We start from the raw sequence: 22,288 nt of genomic DNA, 5'->3' as shown, positions 1-22,288 counted from the left end.
GATTAGTGACAGAAAAGCAAGTGAGGAGCCACAGAAAACAAAGCAATGATTGCGATATCATTGGATTGAGGCTGAATTAGCAAGAGTTATTTTTAAAAAAACCCAACAACCTAGCTTTTCAGCTGCATAAATCTACCCTGAAAGTATTTATGCCCATTCAGTCTTAAATTCAAGGACTGGCGGATGGAGAAATAATATCAAATGATAATAGGAAACGGTTGTTGCTGTTGTTTTGCACAGATTGCCAGTATGTTTTGACCAATATCTCAGACTGAATATCTTCCCAATCCAATTTGTTCCTTCAGCCGGATCCCTTGATGGATACAGTACATCTTGTGTTTTTCTACAATAATTTGCTGGAAGCGTACAGAGAATAGGGCCGTGCATACTTCAAAGAGGATTGGAACAAGTGCTCCAGACTTCATCTTCTGTTATTAAAATAGCCCAGATGCTTTTAGACTTCTGCACAATCCTGGGGGAAAAAACCCCATTCCTTTGATAGGAATGTTGTATTAAGTTTAATAAGTTAACTTGTTAAATAAGTGGCATGAGAGACAGCTCCAGGACTGGAGTTTTAAAAAAAAATTAAAATGACATAAGCTCTTTCCCTTTCGTATGCAGCTGTGCTTGCAACATCATGATTTTATAATTCTCCAGAGAAATTAATCTATTCTACCGAATGCAAAGAATTTTTTTTCCAGATCATTTCCGACAGGCTTCCATGATGCTTTTGGAAATAACTAGCAAAGTATTTGGAAAGGTCTTTGTTTAAAACCTGAAGTGGCTTGTCTGAGTAGTTTGTCTGAAAGAACAGGTTGCTGTGCACAAGTCTGTTCAGAAAATGTTCCCATCTTTCTGCTGCTGCTTTTCCAATTCTTAAAAGATCAGGAACTGAAGCAGTCAATAATGACTCAGAGGCAACAGCTGTGCTTTAAAAAGTAACCTATAAATGACAATACCTCACAATAACTAGCACACTGGAAAACATGGAGATTCAGTGCTCCATTAATGCAGTTTATTATATTTTATTTATATCCCTCCTTTATTTATTTTTTTAATAAATAGCTCAAGATGGAAAAGATACCTAATACTCCTCCTTTCTCTAATTTATACCTGTATGTAAAAAAGGCACTGTATCAAAGAGGAAAATGTTGGTGCTTTGCCCTCATCTCTAAATAAAATGGTTGTAATAGTAATAAAGTCACACTCGGAAAGGAAGACACCAGATGAGTTACAAAATGAAAATCAACTTTTGTAATTAATTCCATCTTTCCTCTTCAGTGAATGTGAGTGCCAGGCATTTTAGTACCATGCCAAGAAAATTCAGGTAAAAGATAGCATCACTTTAACTCTAAGTGAAAACCCTACTTGTCTAAACAGAATTCTCGATTGCATCCAACCCGAGAAATGTGAGCAGAATACAATACTAGTTGGAAATGTTATTTTTAGACACTATCCTATTTATTTTTTTAGCATAAAGATAATTTTCCCCATCGTACTTTCTAAACAAATGTGAGGGGGAAAAATTGTCTCTGTAAATGTAATTATCTGGATTACAAAAATGCCAAGACAAAGCACAGCATAGGATTTGTTAATACTTCTTTACCTTTTTAGCTGCATAAATCAATCCTCAAGGTGTTTATGCTCATTTAGTCTTAAATTCAAGGACTGGCGGATGGAAAGAAAAATAATGTCAAATGATAATAGGAAACTGGATTTTTTTTGCACAGTTAGCTGCTTCTTGCTCATATGAAAAGGGCAGGTTGATGGTGAATAAATAGAATTTTATTTGGTTAATGGGGTTATGTGAAAGCTGTCCCTATTTTCACCACAGAGCTATCTCCCAGGGCTATGTCTTTATATTTGCTTTATTGATTGCAGCATATGTTTTGAAAAATGACTTGGGTTTTAAAAAAGCATTGGGATATATAGTCTCTGAATTTGCCTTTATTCTCCAGTCAAAAAAATCAGTTTCTGCAAGGGTGATAAAAAATGAATAGAGTGACAGAGGGGAAAACATGCATGCTGTTCTCCTTCCCTATCCTGTCTATTTTTAACAAATATATAGAATTCTGAATCCACATCCATTTTTTTCATGTGGCTGCAATTCTTCTTTTTCAGGGTATTAGGCTGAAAAAGCATGTAGTAACATTATTGAAGGTCTTAATCCAAAAGAGTTTCCTCCTGCCAAGAGATACAGAAATTCACGCTAAATCAAAGCCAGTTCAAGTCCTAATTGAAGGCCCAAAGAGTGAAGACGAGAAAGGGTTTAGACAACAAAGATGAGTACACTAGGAAGGCCTGTCAGGTAGCCATTGCCCAAGTGTCCCTAGCAATAAGGAGCAACCAACACCAGAATCTATGCAAATAGTATTATGTGATCCACTATGTAATTATATTGGTGTAACAATCACTGCCTGCTGGCACAGGAGAAAGAAAGAAATTTAATTTTTCCTTTAAAAAAACTAGAACGTAAGTTTTAATTTATTGTTAACCAGTGTTTTCTGACAAGAATTTGGATGGGATATAAATCTAAACTGAACTTTCCTTACTGTTTAAGAAAAGATATCAATATCAAGAATCAGTATTTTTTTTTCTTCATGCCCAGGCAATAGTTATTTTTTTCAGCCTATTTTGAAAGTAAAGTATTTATTGTCTAGGTTTTAGGAATTTCTTAGAAGTTTTACTGTTGCAAGGTATTTTTTTAAGTTTTAAAATTACTATTTGCATTTTATTCTTTCTATAATAGTCTATCACCATAATAAAAATTCAATTTGATGTGACTGTTACAAGTTAAGGGCAAACAAGTTAGTTTCTAAAAAGCTGAAAGAGTCCAAATTCAGGATCAGATTGATAACAGCAACACATACCCTAGGGTTTTTTTTCAAAATAATTTTATTAAACATTATAAATGAAGAGAATAAAAGTCAATGAAAACAACAAAAGCTACAATAACATTTATAGAAAGAATTGGGGTAAAACAGAAAAAAAGGGGGAAAGGAAAAAAAAAAGTAACTTCCCCCTTCATTATAGAAGGTAAAATAATTTTAATAGTGTATTGCTGTCTCTAAATAAACCACAATCTCTCTTCTCCCCAATATTCTCTCTTAGATAAATAAAACAAGGTCCAATTGTTACATCAATCATTCTCTGTCAGCAAAAGTCTACTATGACTAACCAAATACACTATTTTTTTCTTTTAACTCTAGTTAAAAAAACAAAAAATAATTTAAAATTTAAAATTAAGATTAAAATTATTCTTAACCCTGTTAAAAATGACTCAGAAGTACTTTTCTACTCAACTGCATTTCAAAGCGAAAATCCTTCAGAACGTTAATGGATTTCTTTTTATCAATGTAAAATTTATCCATTTTTGTCACTTCTAAAAAAGTCCTTATAAATCTTAGCAGAGCTGTTTCGAATATTCAGAAGAGAAACAAAAAGTCCAAATCAATTTCCTAATTTAATATTTGTTCATCTCCTTTAGGGAATGAGTCAGCCCCTCAGATTTATTTGTATTATATTGAAATTCCCCTTCAAATTAATTTCATCGGTATTCATTCTAGCATATTTATTGCTTACAACTTTATTAGAAAAACTTTACTCTGACAATGTTAGCAAACATGTTATCCATTCTGTTGAAAAACCTCATTGAAAGATAATCAAATATTTCTGCTCTATTTTGTTTATCTTCAGGATTGAGTTCCAGTCTTAAAGGTTTCCTTATCATAAAATAAAGAAAAACAATTTCCATTTTCCTGTGAGAAAATATCTTCTAAATAATTCTACGTAAAATATATAAATAAATAATAAATAAACTAAATAAACTAAATAACTATAATTCTTAACCCTCTGCCTCCAATTCTATAATTTATTTTCCAAAAACCATACAATCCATACCCTTATGCAGCATAATCAAAAAAAATTTTTTTTAAAGGAGGTGGAAACTCACCAGATGAATACAGTAAAATTTTTGCCAGTACAAGGAATCAATCTCTCCAAAATGCAAAAAAAGAAAGAAAAACAATTTAAAAAAAAGTAATTTAAGATATAAGTCAAGTTTAACATTTGTAAAGGATGCTTTGGGAATGTGATCTTGATATAATCCCAAATTCAGCCAGTTCATCATAAATTAATTGTAAAAACAGTAGTTTTCCCTGCCTACTCATGAGGAGTACCTGTCCAAAATCAAGGGGATGATCTTGACCAGGGGTGACAAACTCACATCATCATGGCATCGTCACGTGATGAATCACAACTTCCCCCCTTTGCTAAATGGGGCGTGGGTATGGGTGCGGCCAGCATGTGACACATCCAGCCTTTGGGCCATGAGTTTGGTATCCCTGACCTTGATAATATCTTCTTTGATCCGGAAAAACACCGGCTTGGGTCCAGGAGCAATTCCCCTTGCAAAAGCTATCTTGCTAGCCAGTGAAAATGTGGTAGAATGTAGTTTATTCCCAGGAAGGAGGGGCTAGATTTCAGAGGACCAAGAAGATAGCAACATTTAGGTAATTTGGTTGGGAGAGAGTTAAGATCATTCTTCCCCAGCATTTCTCAGAGTATATCTTTAATGATGCAAATACAGGTAATCTTCAACTTACAACCATAATTGAGCCCAAAATTTCTGTTGCTAAGTGAGGCAGTTGTTAAAGGAATTTTGCTTCATTTTGCAACCTTTCTTGTCACAGTTGTTAAACAAATTACTGCAGTTGTTTCGTTAGTAACACGGTTGTTAAGTAAATCTGGCTTCCTCGTTGACTTTGCTTGTCAGAAGGTCGCAAAAGAGATTGTATGACCCTGGGACACTGTGACCATCAGAAATTTGAATCAGGATGCTGCAACAGTTGTGAGAAAAACGATCATAAGTCATTTTTTTTCAGTGCCATTGTATGTTCAAACAGGCACTAAAGTAATGGTTGTAAATCAAGGACTACCTGTAGTTGCTTGTGTGTGTCCAATCATATTTGGCCAATAAAAAAAGTCTGTTTTATTTAGTTTGGCAAGATTTTTATCTATAGGTGAGGAAAAATAAAGGAAACTTCTCAGACATAACTCCATGTCTTTCTTGATTTTGGGGGTCTGACTGAAAGCCAGCAAGGCATCAGTTTACCATGTTTTTTACAGGAAACACATTTGCTTGTTTATCTCATATAAGGCAAGGCCATGTACTTCCACCACCGCCTTTGTAAATAGTGGTTTCTATTTCATATATCTACAAAATTCATGTCTCTGTATTTATACTAATGGGAATTTTCCAACTTGTTGATGGAATTCCCACTTGCTTGGATACTTGTCAGAAATATTCAATAGTAGAGAAATTGTCTCTTGTTTGCAAATGATCTATAATGTGGAAAGTTATGAGAAGGCTATTTTTAATGATATTAATGTGGTAGTTGTTAAGATATAATTTTGTAGTTGTCAGCTCTGAAAGTTCAGATCCACACATGAAGGTTAAATTAAAGTGATTTATTGCTACTCACACCTGTGCACAGGAATATTGTCAACTAACAGTTAGCACCTGCTAGGAATTAGGTAAGGGTCAACAGGATTCAAGAGGGGTTGGGTTTAGCTCCCTTGTGGCTATGTGGAGATTCTAGGTTGATCTCTCTTTGAACTCCATCCCCCACCCCCCCAGGTTCTGCCACTCCTTCCACTCTATAATAATATGATAAATCATCAAAGAACAATAATGCCTATCTCAGAATCTTGGGAAGGACTCCTTAGGTGGACAAAAAAAAAATGCCAAATCATGTGGCTGATCATGCAACAAACCATAATAATAATACAGAATTTCAGATGCCCTGTTACATAAGTATTGAGGAAGGACAATTTTGCTTGTAGAATAATCCCTTTTCTGCTTATGTGTCCTCTGATCCTGTTCGTGCATATTTGGAACTAGCTCCTGATGGATTTCAGTAAAGCTTTTAACTACAAAATTTCAGCTTTTATTTTTTAATTTTGCAATTTTACTGGAATATTACAGGGAGCATTAATAATGGCACCTTTGGATAGAATGGTACTGTTTGATACAACCTAGAGAAAAGATATGCCTATGCCTGCTGATTTATCTCTTGAAAGGAAATTTAAATAGTAAAAAATCATCTTCCCCCCATTCTAATCACCTGGACATATCTTTGTTATCAGTTAAGAAAACAGCCTCTTCACTAGTTCACAGAGAGGTCATGAGCTACAGACTGAAAAAAATGCTTCCTTAGGAACCTAGGAGATAAATTGAATTCAAAAGGAGATAAACAATCCACTCTGAGTTCTCATGAAGATTGCATGAAGAATCCTCACGAAGAATTCTCATGAAGTGACATACCTACATATATTTCCTTAAAAATTGGCAATTTGTTTTTTTAAAAAACCCTCTCTTTGGAATTTGGGGAGCTTGTAGCCATTTTAGGGGGTGCCTTATTGGTTGCCAAGTGCCAACATTTGCTCTACATCATAATTTCCCAGACTTGGTCCCTTTAAGATGTGTGGACTTTAACTCCCATAATTCTCCAGCCAGAATGGAAGTTTTGGAAGTTGAAGTCCATGCATCTTTAACTAGCTATGGTTGGGAGACCCTGCTCGGTACCATTTCTCTTAACACTTCTCACTTCTCAATAATTCCCTACACTTTTTTTTCTGTTTAATTTTTTTCTTCTTCTCAGAAAATGTCCAGTTTAATTCTTTGTATCACATGGGCATCCAACATTTTGGCTTGCCTGGACTGAATTGAGTGGAGAGGAATTGTCTTGAGTGATGTATACATACGTATAATATAGTATAGTATAGTATAGTAATTTACAGTATATATATATATATATATATAGATATATATTGAAAATATCTTGGCAACGTTTGACGAAGTCTCATTCGTCATCTTCAGGCTTCAGCCGTGCTTCTGGGAGCAATGTGTGATCGCAGCTGTTTCTTCCTTTTGCGATCACACATTGCTCCCAGAAGCACGAAGCTGAAGCCTGAAGATGACGAATGAGACTTCGTCGAAACGTTGCCAAGACATTTCCAATTTTACACGGGAGAAAACCCGAACAACAAAAGACCTACATACAAACACCCGTGAAAACCTCAGAAGGATCTATGGGGCCACATTACTGTCCAGGGCTGCATGTGGCTTATGGGTGACAGATTGGACATGCCAGTTATATGACATTGATTAGAATACATTTAAATGTTACAAATTTGCATTTTCTATTTGGATGTTGGGCAAAGTCCTAAGAGTTTTCAGTTGCTAGTATTAATTACTAATTAACAATTTCCTTAAATGAGTTGGTAGGCTTAGATTTCAGACTTTACAATATTTAATTTAGCGAATAAAATTTAAACTTCAAAGGTTTGGTGACACGCATTCAAGGATTCTTCTTGTTTCTGTACCACTGTTTCTCTTAAGAATTGGTTCTCAGACTGTTAAGGCTTCCAGCAACTGTTGTGTAAATAATTCATAGCTGCAGATTCCCCCTTTATCAAAGAAAAATCCTGCCTATCTCCAGTGTGCTGAGGGGCTATAAAAAAATAATTAGCTCAGAAAGCCTGTGCCCAACCCTGTGCTAAAACATATTACTTATAAATTGAAAATTGTTTGGTAGAGTCCCTGTATCACTACTCCTTATATCTTTTCCAAAAGAATTTGGGGGAAAAATCTTTCAGCTCAGGTATTTACCAGTGATCTGATACCCAGTCTTATTCATGTGGTGGATGAAACATTCTGTAACTTGTTATTTTCATGCTATAAAGTTTCTGAATGGTATCACTTTAGGTCTAAAAAGTTAAAGGATTCCCTATCAGTCTTGCCTGATTCTAGGGCACAATTCTCATCTCCGTTTCTTGGCTGAGGGAGCCAGCTTTGTCTGAAGACAATTTCTATGGCCATGTGACCACCATGACTATAAATCAAAGGCGTACTGTGTTACCTTCCGACTGAAATGGTACCTATTAATCTATTTGCATTTGCGTGATTTCAAACAGCTAGGTGGGCAAATAATGGAAGCTCATCCGATTACGTGGAGGCTGTCAGCTCTCCATCTGAGGGTCTTTAATGGGTGAGCCATCGCATCCCATAATTTATTGTAGTCATACTTTAGGCACGGTCTCTTGTAAATCACACAGAGAGTGGGTGGTTTAAAAATAAATGGATGGGTGGGTGGGTGGGTGGATAGGTGGGTGGGCGGATGAATATGGGTAATCTCAAGTTACAATCATTCATTTAGTGTCCGTTCAAAGTTAACACCGCCATTGAAGAAAGTGACATGTCTGTTTATCACACTTATGACTGTTGTAGCAACCCCATGGACACGTGATCAGAATTTGGAAGCTTGGCAACTGACATATTTATGATGGCTGCTGTATCCTGGGGTTATGTGATCACCTTATGCAACATTCTGACAAGCAAAGTCAATGGGGAAGCCCAGATTCACTTAACTGACTTAACTACTGCAGTGATTCACTTAACAACTGTGGCAATAGAAGTCATAAAATGGGGCAAAACTCACTTAACAACTGTCTTGCTTAGCAACAGAAATTTTGGGCTCAGTTATGGTTGAAAGCTGAGGACTACCTAAATTCCATATACAATGGTAATTTGGACTGATGGTAATATATTTTGTAAAACCCATTTGTAAATTTTGTTTTCTACCTTCACTTTCAGTTAAGGTTGGTTTAGGTTGAAAAAAGAATTTTCATATAGGAAATTGGTCATTTTTTTTCTTCTCCTGCCTTTTTATTACATGGGTAGTTGATAAGTCATTGCAGTTTGTTTGGGAATTAATTTTTAATGAGCATCCTTAAAACTCTGCAGATAAGATTAGCTGGGCAATATTTCCATTTTAAAACCTATATTTATATCTACCTATCTATCTATTTATTATCTATCAATCTATTGATCTTCAATTTTCATGACTTCCCATCTCAGTCACTGACTGGGCCATTGTATGTGAAAAACATTGATATAATAATAGTTTAGAAATGAAAGACACTTCATTATGGATTCTACACTGCTGAATCTAGAAGAGGCCTTTATTATCTACTCCTACCACCATTTAATTTGTATGCTTCTGTAATGTTAAACTGGTATAGTCCTATGATCATATTTGTCTAGATGAGTCAGTTATTCTCTCTCTAATTTGAGAATTTATATTTACTTATAAAGGTGGCCCAGGCTCTGGCAAAGCAACCCAGTGTGAGAAATTAGCACAAAAGTATGGATTCATGCATCTGTCCATAGAAGATCTGATCCAAAATGAGACAGCATCTGGAAGGAGTAAGAGCATCAGAGATATAACTGAGAGTGGTGAAATTATATCAGGGGTAAGATGTGATTCCAAAATTAATGTAATCTCTACAATGGGTATGTGTGTGGGAGGGGAGAAGGAAGAAACTTGATTGGATAATATCAAAACTACTGTATTTTTTGGTGTATAAGATGCACCTTTTTACCCCCAAAAAGAGGGTGAAAATCTGGGTGCGTCTTATACACCAAATGTAGCCCCCCCATCTGCCACCCCCCCCACACTTTGGAGGTTGTCGGCCTCTGTGCATTGCACAGCCGCGCGTCCTCATGAAAACGGTCTTGCTTCTGCGGTAGCGCTTCAAAGGGCCACACTACAGCTGATCAGTGCTGTAGGTGGCTAGTAGACTGGTGCCTCTAATTTCAAAGAAGGTAGACCAGTGCGCTCCCAAAAAAAGGCAATGAGTAGACCGGTGGCTCTATTTTTAAAGAAGGTAGATTGTTGCGCTCCCAAAAAAGGCAAGTAGAGCGGTATGGCTCTGCTAGGCAGAATTCTTTTTTTCTTGTTTTCCTCTCCCAAAATTAAGGTGTGTCTTATACTCCGGTGCGTCTATACACCGAAAAATACAGTAGGTAGATTCTTTCTCCAGAAATTTGTTCGAAGAACAATGTGTATTAACTCAAAACTACCTATTGTGTTTTAAAGAAAGCAAGGCAGTAAGTGAAGCCGAACAACATAAGCGTCTTTGCTGCTCTCATTGCGACCTTTTTTTAAAGGCTCCTTTAATTGAATATATTTGCAAGACATATGCTTGGTAATGTGCTCCAGTATTTAAAATAATTAGCTCTCAAGGGAGCACTGCCTCCCCCCTCCCCATTTTCTAGCATTTTCCTAGTTGTAAAATGTCTAGGTTAAGAGTCAGTAATGATAGGAATTTTGGAGTGCCTTCAGTAGGTAAATATGGTAAAATAGTACACGCACATGAATGCATAAGATACTTGGAATAAGAACATATTAGGTTACATCTCATTCTAAGGCACTTCAGCTTTCAGACCAGATGTTAAACCAAACTACTTTGCATTCTTCAATTAAGGATATTGTCACGGAGCTCTTAAAAGAAGCTATACTTGCCAATATGGAAAATTCGAAGGGATTCTTGATTGATGGCTATCCCCAAGAGATTCAACAAGGAGAACAGTTTGAGAATGAGGTGAGCAATCACATCATTCAGAAGGAAGAGCTGAGCGGTTGCTTGAATGCAAGATGTCCTTTCCTTCTTCAGGGAACTCTAAAAAAATGTTTGTTTGAAATCTTGAATGTATTGCTGAGTAATGTTGACAAGAGTGAATCAGATGGATAAAACAAAAATAATAATAAAATAAAATATAAGGCAAAAAACCCTAAAATGCACAGGTACCGTATATGTGGTACCTTGCTCAATAGTAGTACCTGTGAGAGGGATCTTGGAGTCCTAGTGGACAACCATTTGGATATGAGCCAGCAGTGTGCAGCAGCTGCTAAAATAGCCAACACAGTTCTGGGCTGCATAAACAGAGGGATAGAATCAAGATCACGTGAAGTGTTAATACCACTTTATAATGCCTTGGTAAGGCCACACTTGGAATAATTGCATTCAGTTTTGGTCGTCACGATGTAAAAAAGATGCTGAGACTCTAGAAAGAGTGCAGAGAAGAGCAACAAAGATGATTAGGAGACTGGAGGCTAAAACATATGAAGAACGATTGCAGGAACTGGGTATAAAAAGAAGGACTAGGGGAGACATGATAGCAGTGTTCCAATACTGCTGGGATTGCCACAAAGAAGAGGGAGTCGGGCTGTTCTCCAAAGCACCTGAGGGTAGAACAAGAAGCAATGGGTGGAAACTAATCAAGGAAAGAAGCAACTTAGGGCTTAGGGCCCGGGTACTTATGGGACCGCCTGCTGTTACCTTATGCCTCCCACCGACCCGTACGCTCACACAGACAGGGTCTTCTCAGGGTGCCATCCGCCAAACAATGTTGGCTGGCGGCCCCCAGGGGTAGGGCCTTCTCTGTTGGAGCCCCTATGCTTTGGAACGAACTTCCCCCTGGTTTACGCCAAGTGCCTGATCTTCGAACTTTTCGCCGTGAGCTGAAAACGCATTTATTTATTCAAGCGGGACTGACTTAAAAGTTTTATTAAATTTTAATTGGGGTTATTTATGAATTTTAGGGTTTTAAATTTTTTAAATTTCGGCCATTTTTGTAATATGCTCGGTTTTAAGTCTCTGTTTTAATGTGTATATTGTGGGTTTTTATTATCTGGCTGTACACTGCCCTGAGTCCTTCGGGAGAAGGGCGGTATAAAAATCTAATAAAATAAATAAATAAATAAAAATAAACTTAGAACTAAGGAGAAATTTCCTGGCAGTTAGAACAATTAGTTAGTGGAACAACTTGCCTGCAGAAGTTGTGAATGTTCCAATACTGGAAGTTTTTAAGAAAATGTTGGATAACCATCTGTCTGAGATGGTGTAGGGCTTCCTGCCTGGGCAGGGGGTTGGACTAGAAGGCCTCCAAGGTCCCTTCCAACTCTCTTATTATTATTATTATTATAATCTCCCTAATGATGAGATACTTTCCTGCTCTCATTCTACAGTATTTGCTCCTCGTCCAGTGTTGTCTGTTGAAAGGTTGACTTTTTCCATTAACTTCATAATCAACAAATATTACTTAGTTACATTGTTGTCAACTTGCAGGACTTAAAAAGCTGTATTTGCTGCATTTCTACTTTTGATGCAGTATGTGCAAAGATGATGTGCAAAATTGAACTACAAAGGATGAGTTTAAGAATGCCCTAATGCAGAAACAATTTTAAAATGCAACATAATTTCCACACATTATCTGTTGTCTTAGAAACATCAGAAGTGCCAAAGCTACTGGGTGAAAATGACATCTCTAATTCGCACACACTTTCAGTAACTGCACTTTCAGATTGCTTATTAAAATATTGGCATATTACTCTTCCCTGTAAAAGGATGTATGAGATATTCTGGAGCGATAATTGTTAGGAAGATAGAATAGAGAGCATATTTCTAATTCCCTCTGAATAAATGATAGCATGAGAGCAATTAGTAGGTTGGAACAGCATCACCATTTCAGCTGATATTATCCCCGCAGGACACCCAAATGAACTAAGTTGAACAGTGGGATCTAAGTCTAACAAACCAACAATGTGATCATAACAAGAGATAAAGTCACCATGAAGTATTTGGAATGGAAATGGCCTAGGTGGAAAGGAAGGGTTTCTCCCATTTCCTAAAGACAGAAGGATGTGGACTAAATGTGACTTCTAAGCACAACTTTCAGTGGTTCAGGAACATCATAGGGTTAGGAATAGGGTTAGGGTTGGGTTAGGCTCCTCCCTCATGTAGCTAGGGAATCAGTGTCAATGATTGTAACAAGTGGAAGAGGTAGTTCCTCAAATCCTGAGCCATTTAGGGTTTTAAATAGTAATATCAATACTTTAAATTGAGCAGTAAGTAACCAGTGTAAATTCTCAATACTGACATGATCCCTTTACTTTATTGGTAGCCTAGCTGCTTTGCCCTAATCGAGGACTCTAATCACTCTTGTTGGATAGACCCATATGAAGTGCATAATAGCACATTTGTGATATCTGATGACTTCAGAAACAGTTACAGATGACACCCTAGGCATAGTTTTGCAAAATGCATTTCTTGTCAGGGTAATCAACGGAATCCAGAAGCAGCTAGTGGTCAAGGAAGAGTGCCATTCTGTGAATTTGCCCTTTAAAGGAAATGCAGTTCCATTTAAAATAGACTGAACCCTAATCCTAAACCCTAATTTTCTATTGATTTAATAGCACATTTGCCTTGCACTTAATTGTATTTCATTTGTTTAAATATGTTTTCTAAAGCAGTGGTCAACAACCGGTAGTCGGTGGACCACTGGTGGTCCGCGAGAAAATTTTGGTGGTCCGTAGAAAAATTATTTGCATTTTTATGTTGCACTAAATACTATTTATCTTTTTTTAAAATTCATATTAGTCGTCTGCAGGATTTAAAATTATGAATTTAGTGGTCCCTGAGGTCCAAAAGGTTGGTGACCGCTGTTCTAAAGGGATGTGTGTGTGTGTGTGTGTGTGTGTGTGTGTGTGTGTGTGTGTGTGTGTGTATCTAGCAAAACAATTTCATTTTAAACAGAAATCTATGCATTGATTTCATACTGGTTGGTGTTCATGCACCCTGCCAACCCATGGTTTATTTAATCATGTTTTATTAATAAGCAACAGTTGGCTGAGTGTGCAGAAAATGCTAGGTCAAAAATAAATTATATTTAGATTATCACAGATTACAAATAAAGATCAGTCATCAAAACTATGGAATCTACATTACTATAATTTATATCACACTGTACTGAAATTCAGATACAATCTAAACTATTGATTTAAATAATAGATTATAACTAGATAATCACCTTGAGCTTTTAAAAAAGAACCGATTTAATTTCTGCTTCTGGAAAACATTCAACTGTAAGTGGATGTGTAATTTAGACAATTTCTAACATGTTTTTTTACAAAAAATTTCTTTGCCTGCTATACTTCTTTGTATAATTTTATTACCATGACAGAGGCTTAACTATCAAAATGTCTCTTGGGATTAAGCTTCATACTTATTTGTTACTAAATATAAATAGACTTGCTGTGCATATAAACTTTGACATGGAATCTCAAGTGAATACAATCGAATTGGACAGATGGTCTCAAATGATTTTGCTGTTTGGATCAATCAAACTGGAAATTAGGTTTAATTTAAAGAATGATATTCAAACATCTATTTTTGAAATCCCCACATATGTTGATGCTAGCATCTGGTCTAGATGCTTCTTTTTCTCCTGTAGAGAGAAAAGCCTTAAGAAATGGAAAATTACCTTAAGTCCTCCTTCGTTCTTTCTCAGGCTGAATAATAATTGCCTGGATTTGTTTCTACAAATTGCCTCTAGTTATTGGGATACATTTCATAGGATATCAAAATAAGAACATATGGCTCTTGGCGCTCAAACCCACTGGAGACCACTATTTTACAGGCTCCGCATGAAGAGCTGCCGTTCAGAACACTCATGGCCATCTTCTATTCTCTCCTTTGGAGACCATTGAATAATTTCTTTACTCACCATTCTTTCATTCTACAAAGTGGTTGCTATTTCTGCTCATTCATAGAGACATTTTCATGAAGCCATGCCTTAGCAGAAGCCCTCATTGCCTTAAAGATCCCGAGTTGTTCCCAGGCATACAAAATTTATCCTTAATTCATGTACAACCATTCTGCAAATAGATGGAAATAGTCATTTTTCTTAGCCCAAACTGCATTTCATGGACAGTCTCAAAAGAATGAATAATTTAGGGATTATCTGGCAACTCCAATCTATGGCAACTGACTGTGTATCTTCAACATAAAGTCCTACTCTTGTATTTCATAAATTTAATTTGCAATTTATGAAATACAAGAGAATGAATAAAGGTCACATAAAACAGCTGCCTCCCCAAAGTAGTTCTGGGTCTAACTTCTCCTGCCTTCCTAAAATTGTCAACCAACCTGGGGCTGTAATGCAATGTAAATTTTTCTGCCCCGTCACTGCCACCTATTAACTGAAACAGAGAGAAGAGTTAGAAACATCATTTTTTCTGGTGGAATTCTAGCATTGCAATGAAGGATGTTGGGATGATTTATTATTATTATTCTTTCTACTTCTCCAAGCAGTTTTCCTCTTTAATATTGGGCATTGTCCTTATCTTTTTTCTTTCCATTTCCACTTCTCTTCTTTTGTTCTCCAGAGTTCCCACAATGCAACTTTTGTTCTCCAGAGTTCCCACAATGTTTTCCTGAAAATAAGACCTCTCCAGATAATAAGCCCAATTGGGATTTTAAGCGCATAATAATCCCCCCCTGAAAATAAGCCCTCCCCAAAAATATTTAAATGCATGCGCAGCCAGCCAGTCCCCGCCATTTCCTCTGATTAGGGTTAGGGAGACAGAGCTGGAAATCAGGTAAGACGGCAAGAGGAGCCCCGTCTTCCTCCACATGCCCCAAAATAATAAGACCTCCCTGAAAATAAGGCCAAGCGTTTATTTCAGGGTTCAAAAAAATATAAGACGATCTTATTTTCGGGGAAACACGGATATGAACTGAAAAAATTAAAATGTTTGCAGCATTAAAGTGTCTGGGTTTAGAGAACAAATCATTGTTTCACAATCTGAAATAACAATATAAAATTAATGTTTAATTTTATTAATTAATGGAGACAAGGACAATGCCCAATACTAAAGAGAAAAACTGCTTGAAGAGGTAGAAGAATCAAACAAAACAAAACATTCCTAACATCCTTCATTGCAATGCAAGAATTTCACCAGAATATTGATATTTCCAACATTGTATGTCTCCTAGCATCATTAATTAATAAAATTAATCATTAATTTTATATTGTTATTTGTGATTGAGAAACAATGATTTGTTCTCTAAGCCCAGACACTGTAACGCTGCAAACATTTAATTGTTTTTTCAGTTCATAGTTGCATTGCAAAAACTCTGGAGAACAAAAATAGATCCATGTGTTTCAGTAAAAGAATTTCCTCACTAGGATAGGATGTGTAGTTTTAATTTCTGGTATAGTGGTGCCGCCTTGTGTTGTGTATGAACAGCATTAAGTTCTCTCCAATATCACCTTGTAGTACTTACCTTTTTTTCTCCATCTCCCACCTTTTTTTGTTTGGATAGATAAAATTTGGAGAGATACATGTTTAAATTAATAATACTAAAAAGTTTTATATGTCCTTTATTTAATAAAGATATTTGTTCATGGCAACATGTCTTAAGAAAGTGAATGTCTCCCGTATAGAGACAAAACCCAAAGAGTTTAAAAAAAAAAAAAAAGTCAAACTAACTCAAGGAACAATTCGGCCTTGGTTGAACAGTTTTTCAAAGAAAGTTTATAATCTCATCATGGAAATACTTCTTTGTCTTGTCATAATTCACTTGTCAAATAGCCACCAGAACCAGCCTTACAAGCAGCACTTAAAAGACTTTCTCAGTTATTTATTTTTATGTATTTATTTATTTTGTCAAACACAACAGTATATATAAGTATAAGCATGAAATAACCATACAAATTATTATTGTTATTTTAATATTTAATATTTAATATATTATTATTGTGTGTATATAAAATGTTCTTAGAGGCATAGCAAACTTATAAAAATGGGAGTTTCATAATGTCACTTTTAAAAGATTTCCAACATTTCCAACCTGACTCTTGAGGTGACACACATAAATAAAACTTTGTGAAAAAGGATGAAAAGGCTTAAAACCCTTAAAGGGTTTTAAACGTACAATCATATGTATAGAAGCTTTTGTTTATATAATTTGTATAAACAGGAGAAGTGGGATTAGAAACTGAATGACTGGGATTAGTTCTACTTCCTCAAAAACCTTTTCTTTGTATTCCACACTTCTGTATAAATATTTTTATGTGACACCAAGAGATGCATACAAATATTGTTTACTAATAGTGTTTACTAAAATAAATACAGGATGGTAAAGCTGTCTTATTATTATCATATATCAGTTTACCCTGCATCATACATTATTCTGAAGCCAACATGAGATTGAAAACAATGACCTTAGGGTTCACGCAATCATGCATAAATCATCCTGGAACATATAGTTTTCTTGCTTCTTAAAAAAAAACTGTTGGTAAAGGCACAGATAATAATTCTGTCAAAATCTGATGTACAAACCCGTGCATTTGGTTATTGCTTTCTGTTCTTATTCCTATAAAGGAAGAAAATTATGCTGAACTAATTTAATCAGAAAGGGAACAGCTTAAAAAAAAGTGGAAAAACTGATGCCATTTCTTTTCTCCATTTCTTCAGATTGGTGAGCCCTCTCTGGTAATCTGCATGGATTGTTCTTCTAAGACTATGAGTAGTCGCCTTCTGCAAAGAAGTCAGTGCCTTGAAGATAATGTTGAAGCTATGATGAAATGCATCAAAGCTTACTATAAAACAGCTGAGCCACTAATTGCATATTACGAAAACAGAATCCCACTTTTGAAGGTATATTGCCTTGACTTTCTACTTATTTGTTTATGTGGTAAACGGTTTAGAGAGATAATTCACTTGTGTCATAAATGTTCTGATGTAGTAAGTCCTCGCACTCTGTTTCTACTATTGAGAAGGAAGATACGATTTTTTTAAAAAAAAATTGGAGTCACAAGATGCATGTTAGCCTATCCTTGTAAACAGCAAGGGAAAATCCAGGAAAGACTAAAAATTAAACTGAATTATATTCTGCCTGATGGTTATGTATAAATAAAGTGGCCAGAAACAAGGGGGAAAAATCTAATGAAAAAAACATATTACAGATAAACTATATTCTGGTAGAGAGAAATTTCTTGAGGATGGGCTCCATCATGAGTCCAAACTGATGCCAGAAGACTAAATCTCTTGTAATATTATCCTGGGACATGCGTATTTGCTTCATTTGTCAGATAAACTATGTTTGACGTAGATCCTTTTCTTTAGCCAGTTCTTTCACCTTCATATGTTGGCAGGTCTTGTTCTGGGATGACTGATTAGTTGGCTAATGGCCATACTTTTATTACTCAAACATCATTATGATTTATATTGATATATTGACCATCAATTGTGTTGTAAATGTTGTACCTTGATGAACGTATCTTTTCTTTTATTTACACTGAGAGCATATGCACCAAGACAAATTCCTTGTGTGTCCAATCACACTTGGCCAATAAAATTCTATTCTATTCTATTCTATTCTATTCTATAAAAGAGCAGAAAGGTTGTTACATTCCTCTCTGCTTTCCGGTCTTGGAGTTGATGTCATAGTGGAGAAATAGGATTTATATCTGCCCCCAGGTGCCTGCTTTTCAACCGTCTTCCCCCCAGATATATGTGGGAAGTTAAAAGCAGAAAGACCACAGAGTGTAGTGGAGTGCAGAAAGCAGCTCTGGTTTCTGGGGAGCCTCTCTAGGATTTTTTCTTGATCATGAATCTGAGAAGGGTCAGTTAACCTCAAGAAAGTAGTTCACCTAAATGTGTGGCAGTAGAAGTGCACTGGTTGTCTAGAATCCAAGCAAGACTTTTGAATCTTGGACATGTGAGGTTCCTTTGTCATCTGGGAAGGACAAAATCAAAATTCTCCCTTACACTCCCTTACACTAGTCCTTCTTTTCATCAAACTAGACATACCCAGTTCCTGCAACCATTCTTCATATGTTTTAGCCTCCAGTCCCCTAATCATCATGGTTGTTCTTCTCTGAACTCTTTCTAGAGTCTCCACATCTTTTTTACATAGTGGCAACCGAAACTGGATGCAGTATTCCAAGTGTGGCCTTACCAAAGCATTATAAAGTGGTATTAACACTTCACGTATCTTGAGTTTATCCCTCTGTTTATGAAACCTAGAACCGCATTGGCCTTTTTGGCAGCTGCTGCACACTGCTGGCTCATATTTAAATGGTTGTCTACTAGGGACTCCAAGATCCCTCTCACAGTTACTACTGTTGACTAAGATACCACACATACTGTACCTATGCATTTTGTTTTTCTTGCCTAAATATAGAGCCTTACTTTTTTGAATTTCATTTTGTTAGATAGCACCTAATGTTCAAGTCTGTCAAGATCCTTCTGTATCTTAAGCTTGTGTTCTGGATCAGCCTGACTCAAACATGCTGTCAAAACTTGAGAAATGACAGATGATTTGCCATTTCACTAAATTTAAATACATTGAAATTGAAAAAAACTTAATCACGACTTTAACACTCATTGTTTTAATTATGAAGTGTGACATAATCTAGAATAAATTGAGCCTTTGGGTTTTAAATACATTTCTGTATAACAGAGCACATGCTACCTGTTGTTCCAATACACTTGAGTGAAATTTATTTGGCATTTATTTTAGATTACAAATAATTTGGCAATTCAGTCTCCCTTTATTTTCCTCTTCTACTTAATATTTAAAACTCTTCATTTCCTTAATTAAGGTATTTAAGTATACCCTTTTGCAAATTTTCTCACACTCGCACCAAAACCCTAAACTCTGGAATGTATTTAATAGAAGATTAGGAATATAGCTACTTACTATACTGTTGCTGTTTATTATCTAGGCTATATTATGCAATTCTATTATTATAAAAGGTGGCTTAGTGACGCTGAGCTTGTTGATCGAAAGGTCGGCAGTTCAGCGGTTCAAATCCCTAGTGCCGTGTAACGGGGTGAGCTCCTGTTACTTGTCCCAGCTTCTGCCAACCTAGCAATTCAAAAGCACGAAAAAATGCAAGTAGAAATATAGGGACCACCTTTGGTGGGAAGGTGCAACAGCATTCCATGCACCTTTGGCATTTAGTCATGCCGGCCACATGACCACAGAGACGTCTTCAGACAGTGCTGGCTCTTTGGCTTTGAAACGGAGATGAACACTGTTCCTTACTGCCGGGAACGACTAGCACACATGTGCGAGGGGAACCTTTACCTTATTATAAATGGCAAAAAAAAATAAAATAGAAAATTGCCTCTATTGCCTTTTTCTTTTTTGCTATTACTGAAATAATTTGTGGAATCAGTTCTTTCATAGGGAATAGGAAAGTGAGAATGTCTTCTGATATTGAAAGATTATCTCCATATTGAGATTTGAAAATAGTTCACTTGAAAATGCTTAGCTTTAAACATACAAAGTATCGGCTGCCAAAACACTTAAGAACTGATTGTTTTTAAGATTCACACGTCTCCCTCCCCAGTATGTTTTTCACTTTGGATGTTTTAGGTAACGAGCTTGTGCCCACCCCCAAAGCAAATTCAAATCTAAGAAAAATACATATTGGGAAGAAATGGGAGTGATCATCTCAGTTCAGAGTTGTTTGTTGCTACTGCAGCAGCTTATAAACTATGGCCTAGAACAGAGGTTCTCCACCTGCTTAATCTCTTAGGTAGTTCTTCTCATAGGTAGGACTTCTGGATTTAAAAAAAAAGAAATTTTGTGGTTTCAGAGGTTGCATAAGGAGAAATAAGAGGAAGTCCACTCGTAGTGATGTCATGGGAAGTGAGGTTCTGGCTGATTCAGCATACCTGTGAACGTTTTGCAACATATTTTACTACCTTAGATGCTATTAAGAACAGCTCACATAAATTTTCTGGTTGCCTGCAAAGGTTTGTTCAGTCTCAAGCTTATAGCATATGTTAAATATTTTATGCATCCCAATAATTTGTCAATAATTTGGACATAATTTATATAATAATAATTTGTCAATAATTTGGACAACCAACGAATGTTCAACTGACCCAATCCATACTACACTATACAACGCTGTTACAAACCTAGGTCTTGAACAACTTGTAACTAACAATACAAGACTCAACAACTGCCTTGACCTCATCTTCTGCAACAATCCAAACTCAATTTACGGTATACAAATTAAAGAACCTTTTTCAAACAGTGACCACTGCATGATTGATTTTCGTCTCAATATACGTCCATACTTAATTCGTCATAACACCAGAACTCCCAACTACAACTTCAAGAAAGCCAATTACGACCTTATAAACAACGATCTTTCACTTCTGAACTGGCAAAATCTGTTTGCAACCTGCATAACCGCTGATGACCTCTATAGAATCTTCCTACTTGAAATCAATAGAGTCATTAAATTATATGTACCACGAATGACTACCATGTCCAAGAAAACAAACTACCCATATCAATAAAAAGCTTCAATCAAAAAAATCCTCTGAAAAGAAACAAAAAGGCTATGTTACAAACTTCAGAAACCGTTACAGAAACATATGCAACCAAATTAAAACTGAATGCACAAATTACCACACCAAGCAAGAAGAAAACCTTTACGCACAAATTCCAATCGTGTTTTTATAATTTTGTCAACAGTAACCTTAAAGATTCAAGATCCATCCCACCACTAAAAGATTCTAACAACAAAGAATGCAATGACGAAACAGTCAAAGCAAACCTCTTCAACATTTTCTTTGGCTCAGTTTTTGTTAACTCCGATAACACATATCCAACATTCCACAAACGAACCAGCAATGACTATGATGATTTAACTCATATAGATTTCACAGAAGACAACGTTGGTAAAGCTCTTCACAACTTAAAACCATCGCTTTCTATTGGACCTGACGGTCTATGTGCATATTTCTTAAAAACTTTCCATTAATATAGCTGAACCCCTAAGTATTATCTTTGATAAAGCTTTCACTACCAGTTCTCTTCCCAAACTTTGGTCACTAGCCACAGTCATCCCCATCTTCAAAAAAGGAGACCCCAGCTTAGTCGAAAACTACAGACCGATCTCCCTTTGCTGCGCCACCTGCAAAGTCATGGAATCTATCATCAACCAATCCATTACTTCACACTTAGAAACTAACAACCTACTCTCCAACAAACAATTTGGTTTCAGGAAACAGTTATCATGTAACTTACAACTTCTCCACTGCAAAAACATATGGACTTCAAATCTAGATCAAGGCAAATCAATAGATGCAATCTACATAGACTTCTGCAAAGCTTTTGACTCAGTAGTACACGATAAACTTCTCCTTAAACTAACATCCTATGGCATCTCAGGACCCCTCCACAAATGGATATCTGCTTTTCTGTCTAACAGACAACAAGTGGTCAAAATCGGCAATGCTTTATCAAATCCTGTTCCTGTCAAGAGTGGCGTTCCTCAAGGCAGCGCCCTTGGACCAACACTCTTTATTCTATACATTAATGATCTTTGTGACCATATCTCAAGTAATTGTGTTCTCTTTGCTGACGATGTCAAACTATTTAACACCACAGACAACACTTCTATCATTCAAAACGACCTTGACCATCTAACCGCTTGGTCTAAAATTGGCAGCTCCAAATTTCAACCAGCAAATGCTCAGTCTTACATATAGGAAAAAGAACTCTAAAACTAAGTACATACTAGATGGACATTACCTTACAGACGACCCCATCCCGTTAAAGACCTTGG

General features: G+C 36.2%; 1 protein-coding gene across 2 annotated transcripts in view; it reads left to right on the top strand.

The window, feature by feature from the left end:
* AK5 (adenylate kinase 5) overlaps window positions 1-22,288 on the top strand; it is a 124,081-nt gene that overhangs the window by 100,005 nt on the left and 1,788 nt on the right. For both annotated transcript variants that reach the window (XM_058177140.1, XM_058177141.1), the window contains 3 exons: window positions 9,158-9,315; window positions 10,330-10,446; window positions 17,166-17,348. In XM_058177140.1, the coding sequence (XP_058033123.1) occupies window positions 9,158-9,315; window positions 10,330-10,446; window positions 17,166-17,348 (458 nt within the window). The remainder of the gene's footprint in view (window positions 1-9,157; window positions 9,316-10,329; window positions 10,447-17,165; window positions 17,349-22,288) is intronic.

Source organism: Ahaetulla prasina, chromosome 3 (genome assembly GCF_028640845.1).
Source record: "Ahaetulla prasina isolate Xishuangbanna chromosome 3, ASM2864084v1, whole genome shotgun sequence".
Taxonomy (NCBI): domain Eukaryota; kingdom Metazoa; phylum Chordata; class Lepidosauria; order Squamata; family Colubridae; genus Ahaetulla; species Ahaetulla prasina.
The sequence above is the reverse complement of the archived record's forward strand: the minus strand, read 5'-3'. Positions and strand labels throughout refer to the sequence as shown.